At 36.6% G+C, this 6,015-nt stretch overlaps 1 protein-coding gene across 1 annotated transcript; it reads left to right on the forward strand.

Annotated features, from left to right (window-relative positions):
- Positions 1 to 510: 510 nt before the first annotated feature.
- LOC149547981 (polyamine oxidase 7-like) lies at positions 511 to 5,606 on the forward strand. The gene is made up of 11 exons (XM_089792012.1): positions 511 to 754; positions 878 to 1,127; positions 3,401 to 3,547; positions 3,639 to 3,700; positions 3,786 to 3,967; positions 4,056 to 4,199; positions 4,287 to 4,439; positions 4,523 to 4,777; positions 4,884 to 4,965; positions 5,062 to 5,189; positions 5,377 to 5,606. The coding sequence occupies exons 1-11, from the start codon at positions 622 to 624 to the stop codon at positions 5,455 to 5,457; spliced, it is 1,617 nt and encodes a 538-aa protein (XP_089648138.1). The 5' UTR covers positions 511 to 621; the 3' UTR covers positions 5,458 to 5,606.
- Positions 5,607 to 6,015: the final 409 nt, after the last annotated feature.

Genomic DNA, 6,015 nt, shown 5'->3' on the forward strand with positions numbered 1-6,015 from the left:
AGCCGTATTAAAGTGGACCCGTATGGACAACTAGACAATCAGCACATGTATGATATGCAATTCTTTTTATAGGAATGCTTTTTATTTATTGTACGAAAAGCTTTTTTATCATCCAGTACTGGATAGCGGTCTCCGATTTAACTTTACTAATGTCTACCAAACAGAATGAAAGAAATATTAATTAAGATTCGAAATCAAGAAGATCGCAAACCATTCAATTATAATTTAGGATCCGCTGTGCCTCAAATCTGCCAGAGACCAAAATAGGGACGTAACGACAAAAGCTGCCGAATTTGCCAGCCTGGGAAACTACGGAACAGACATGAAATACGGAATCAAACGCCGACCATGGCTCACGTTTTCCTTGCATTGACCACTTTGTCCAAAACATTATCTTCTTTTCTATTTTCTAATCTCCGCAGTCCCACTCAGCACGGAAGAGCCTGGACACGCCAAAAAGGAAAGGTGAAATGTATTTGTGGTCTTTTTCGGGAAGAAGATAAGGTTTTCGATGTAAAACGTACAAATACCCCGTTTGCTCTCTCAAATAGTCTCAGTAACACCCTCTGATTTGATCTACAAATAGCAGACCAAGAGCAAGCGAATTGCAAGCCGAAGTATATGCAGCATACAATGGATTTGGCTATTACAGCGTTTCGCCACATTTTGGCAATATTTTTGCTGTGCTTCTCATTTTCCATAGATGGCGATGCAACCACTTGTACTACCATTGTTGTGGGCGCTGGCATGTCCGGTATTATTTAGTGTGCACTGTTCTACTTTCACATTTTAGCTTTAGATCATGACAATGCTTATCATCGGCTTGTCGATTCAATTTGTTTTATTCTGTTTTCCTGGGCTATAATTTCTGATGCAGGAATAATGGCGGCAAAGAGATTGTCTGAAAAGGGGATGACGGATTTTATAATATTGGAGGCGACGAATCGAATCGGGGGAAGAATGCACAAAAAGAGTGTAGGAGGGTACACAGTTGAGATGGGTGCCAACTGGGTGGAAGGCGTTGGAGGAGAGGAAATGAATCCGATTTGGCCACTTGCTAACAAATACAATCTCCGGAACTTCAAGTCTGACTGGAGTAATCTCAGCTACAACATCTATGATCAGGAGTAAGTTCAATACCTAGTCGAAAATTAGGTCAGCTTTAAAGAGGAAGAAATTGAGTTTAGAAAAATAAGTGAAGTTTGACTATTTAAGACTTTTAGCTTAGGAATCAAGCTTCAGTGTGTGATGTTTAAGCAGTCTGTCTAAGTACACCTGTAAAGACATTCTTGTTATTATTGATTGATTTTGTATATATCTGCCTACAAACAATTTAAAATATATATTATTGGAAAAATTTATACAGTTCAGCTATGCTGGATATACAGGTTCAATCTATTGAATTAATAATGAAAAATATATAGAGGTTTAATCTGTTGAGTTTGTAGGAAAATATATATTTATATTGAAGTTCTAGTGTTTCACCTTTGTGAGTATCACTTAGATCTAACGAGTACTAAGTGTTTCACTCGGATTTATGTGAATTATAGATCAGTAAATTTGGCACAAAAATTACACAGGTAAATATTGATAGTAATATCACAATTTTATTTGCTATAGAAAATCTCTCTTCCTTATCACATAATAAAAATGTGTTAGATTTTGAAAAGAGTTCAATGTAAAATTGATGGTGTATAGGTGCAATGTAAATCGCATGGGTAGTTGCTTACTGTTTAGGCGGTTGTGATGGTGAGAGGGACCCTCTTGTTGGTCTGTGCGAACACTACAATTAATTTAGTCCAACATCTTTTCATAAAGTAATGATAAGTGTTGGAATAAGTCACTAGTTTGTTGCACCAAATTTGCTATTCTGTTTAACAGTTGACTGCTGCTCCTTATTTTCTAGCCATCAGTTTTGTAGAACTGTAGTTAACTCCACCACATGTATGCACAATTGAATTTGTTTCCAAACACATGGCAAGGTTGTTAAGTGAAGTGTTAGTACTGTCACATTAGATGATCCACATGTACGCTCTAAACAGTTGGAAGTCCTCTATTTATAGAGGCTATGTAATTTGGTTTTAGGTGTGCAGCCAAATCAATGAAATAATTTTGTTATCTACTGTCATCATGTTTCTTTATAGTTTTAATTTTCAATATGGTATTAGAGCCTAGTTTAGCCAGGTTCAGCTGGAGATTTATTTAGAAGTTTAGCTAGAAATATTGCTAGAGGGTTTTGTTGAAGGAAAATATATTGCTGGAAATGGTGTGTTTGCAATTTTGGGCTGTGATTTTTTAAGAAGCTGTTGTTTCAAATGTGATTTAAAAGATATGTTGTTGTCAAATAAAAAGAAAAGGCTGATCATTGAAGTCAATGTTTGCAATATGAAGATCAAAATAGTGATGGTTGTAGCAAGAGGTGCACTATCGGTTGTACCCGACACCTCAAAAGTTTTTACTATATTGATGAACCATGTATCTGAAAAATATTCTTAAAGAACTAGCGAGCACAGCGGCTGGGTACCCATGTGACTCGGTAGATGAATTATTTTTCATATGGACTCAATATTAGTATGCTAGAGAAAAGTTTAGAGTTGGTTTACCTATCATTGGATCAATGGTTTTGTGAAGTTTGAAGGGTTTGTGGTAATCCAAAACCACTTGTTTAAGGAAATCTATTGAACGGTTTGTGGTAAGCCAAAACCACTTATTTAGGTGAAAAACCTAAAAGTCTTGAAGGGTTTGTGGTAAACAAAAACCACTTGTTTGGGTGAAAGATCCTTGAAGCATTTTTTTTCCAAAGAGTTTGTGGTAAGCTAAAACCACTTAACAAGAAAAATGAATTTTCTATGTTGTAAATGGGTACCTCAACAGGCTTAATGCCGGGACCTATCATGTTTAAATTTTTTATTGTAATTTCTCCCACTGAAAGAGTCTTTAGTGGTAGAAATTAAGGGAGGATGTTGGAATAAGTCACTAGTTTGTTGCACCAAATCTGCTATTCTGTTTAACAGTTGACTGCTGCTCCCTATTCTCTAGCCATCAGTTTTGTAGGACTGTAGTTAACTCCACCACATGTATGCACAATTGAATTTGTCTCCAAACACATGGCAAGGTTGTTAAGTGAAGTGTTATTGCTGTCACATTAGATGATCCACATGTACGCTCTAAACAGTTGGAAGTCCTCTATTTATAGAAGCTATGTAATTTGGTTTTAGGTGTGCAGCCAGATCAATGAAATAATTTTGTTATCTGCTGTCGCCATGTTTCTTTATAGTTTTAATTTTCAATAATAAGTACTGTTTTAGTTACGTTATCACTACTTTTAGTTTAATTTTTTTTAATACTACCTTCTGCTACACCATTGTTTAGAGTTACAGAGAAAGAATTGCATTTGCAGGGGAAGCTTATTGCCGCAGTCGGTGGTGGCGGGGCCATTCGAGAAAGCGACAGCTTCGTCTGATTTCAGTGCGAATCTGTCAACAAGATTCACGGCAAATGGAGAGGATGACATCTCAATCTTAGCCTCTCAGCGCGTTTTCGGGCAGTGAGTATTATTATTAGTCATAAGCAATGCATAAGTGCTCTTCAGACAAGATGGAATATGAATGCTTTGTGTTTTTTTGCAATGCATGCAGTATTCCAACTACTCCTCTGGAGATGGCCATCGACTTCTTCTTCTACGACTTTGAAATCGCAGGTTGTTGTTCAATGAGAGTATTTATATATCTTGTATTGCATTTCCAATGCTGAAGAGATATATAACACTGGATATTTGCGTGCAGAACCTCCGCGCGTAACGAGTTTAAAGAATGTGGAACCCATCGCAACGTTTGAAGACTTTGGTGAGGACAGTTACTTTGTAGCAGACACTCGAGGATACGAGCACGTTGTGCATCGACTGGCTAAGCAATTTCTCAAGTCCAAAAATGGAGACATTATCGACAAACGCCTCAAACTCAACAAGGTTCTTCTCCCTTCATTTCCTTGCTCTCAAACAGTCTTAATGGTACAAATATTAATGTATTGACTCATTCAATAATATTGTGTGGCAGGTGGTACGTAAAATCGAGTATGGTGACAGTGGTGTGGTGGTCTCGACAGAAGATGGTTCATTTTACTTTGCGAAGAACACCATTGTATCCGTTAGCGTGGGAGTGCTGCAAACTAAGCTCATCGAGTTTAAGCCCGATCTGCCCGTAAGATTAATGACTCTCTCACTTAAAAGTAAAAATCAAATATAGAGTTGTTTGGGTTTGTGACAATGTATGTATATAATGTGGCAGATGTGGAAGCTGCTGGCAATATACAAATGGGACATGGTGATCTACTGCAAGATATTCATGAAGTTCCCTTACAAATTCTGGCCTACGGGAGGACCAGGCACCGAATTCTTCATGTACGCCCATGAGAAAAGAGGTTATTACAATTTCTGGCAGGTAATACCCATTCTCTCAAAATCTTGAATTTTTTCTCAAGTTGGGGATTATTCGTATGACATGCTTGATGAGTGTAATCACAGCACTTGGAAAACGAATATCCTGGAGGGAACCTTCTGATGGTGACAGTGCAAGACGAGGAAGCACGGAGGATAGAACAGCAACCCGAAGAAGAGACCAAGGCTGAAATAATGGAAGTTTTAAGAAAGATGTTTGGAAATGGTATTCCGGAGATGTCTGATATCTTGATTCCCAAATGGGGACACGATCGTTTTTACAAGGGAACGTATTCGAATTGGCCGATTGGTGTCTCCGTGCAAGAATTTCACGAATTAAACGTTATTCACTCGAATACGCCCAACTCCATGATGTTGATCAAATCCCATTTACCCGTTTCCTTTCTTGGACAAGAAGCTCTGCATAACTGATATCGGGTTATTGCAGGCACCAGTTGGTCTAGTATATTTCACTGGCGAACATACGAGTCAGAAGTATAATGGATTTGTGCACGGTGCTTATCTGTCAGGTAACAAATTATTCACTTTTAGTTTTGATACAACATTATTTCAGCTCTTTAAATATTAAAACCCTTCACTCAGGTCGCCTTTTATGATATGAGCAGGCATTGACACAGCTAACACGGTGTTGGATTGCCTTAACAATGGAAAATGCGCTAACAATTCGACTCCCATGAACAAGAAGCCTCAGTTCACAAATGCAGATACTCGCGGTTACTCAGAGATCAAACGGGTAATATGATCTTAAAGTAGTCGTTTGACAATCGTGTAAACTGTTAACTTCCTTCGTTTTAATTTTTCCCCCGTAGAAAGCGAAAATTTTAATCCATGCGTAATATAAACTTTGGGAGTGATTAGAAAATCTTCTCAATCAATTTCATCTGTGATTATGTCACTTCTCATTGAATCTAAATTTGCAGGAGAAAAGGTTTGGAAGTCGAGCAAGAAGAAAGGCCCAAATTTCAGGAGAGTCTTCCGTGTGCGAGGGAAAAACATGTTGAGAGTCCATTTTGATTTATATCTGAAGAATGCTTCTTATTGTTGATTTCGTAAGTACAAGGGAGATATATTAATGGGACGTCACTATCTTCCTTACAAATACATTGATCAATTTTCAAATAATTGAAAATATCTTGGATTTTCTTGAAAATTCTAGTATTTGATCTCCATAATCTGCATAGTCGTAATCTAAAACAACTTAAAATTTAGAAAAAAATTACCAAGTTTTGGGAAAAAAATTAAAAAAAATTGTTTTCTCTTTAGTGCATTTTGTATCGAGATTACCTTGTCCAATATTAATGTTGTTGTCATCCAAGAAAGTAAAAATGAAAAGCAAAAGTATTTTCTTTTTAATAACTTTAAATTAAAACAATATAGGTATGAAATATTTTTTTTCTTTTCTTTCACTTGTAATTGTCAAGATGTTTATTTCTAGTAAAAAAATAAAAGTACAAGACTAATATTTTTTTCTCATCTTTTACATGAATTTACTTAAGATGGGTATGCTAGGAGCATTCATGAGAGTTATTTTTCTTTTAATATCAAACATTTGTAAATTG

The sequence above is a fragment of the Cupressus sempervirens genome, chromosome 7, assembly GCF_028749045.1.
Source record: "Cupressus sempervirens isolate cs-2001-9-10 chromosome 7, ASM2874904v1, whole genome shotgun sequence".
Lineage (NCBI taxonomy): Eukaryota > Viridiplantae > Streptophyta > Pinopsida > Cupressales > Cupressaceae > Cupressus > Cupressus sempervirens.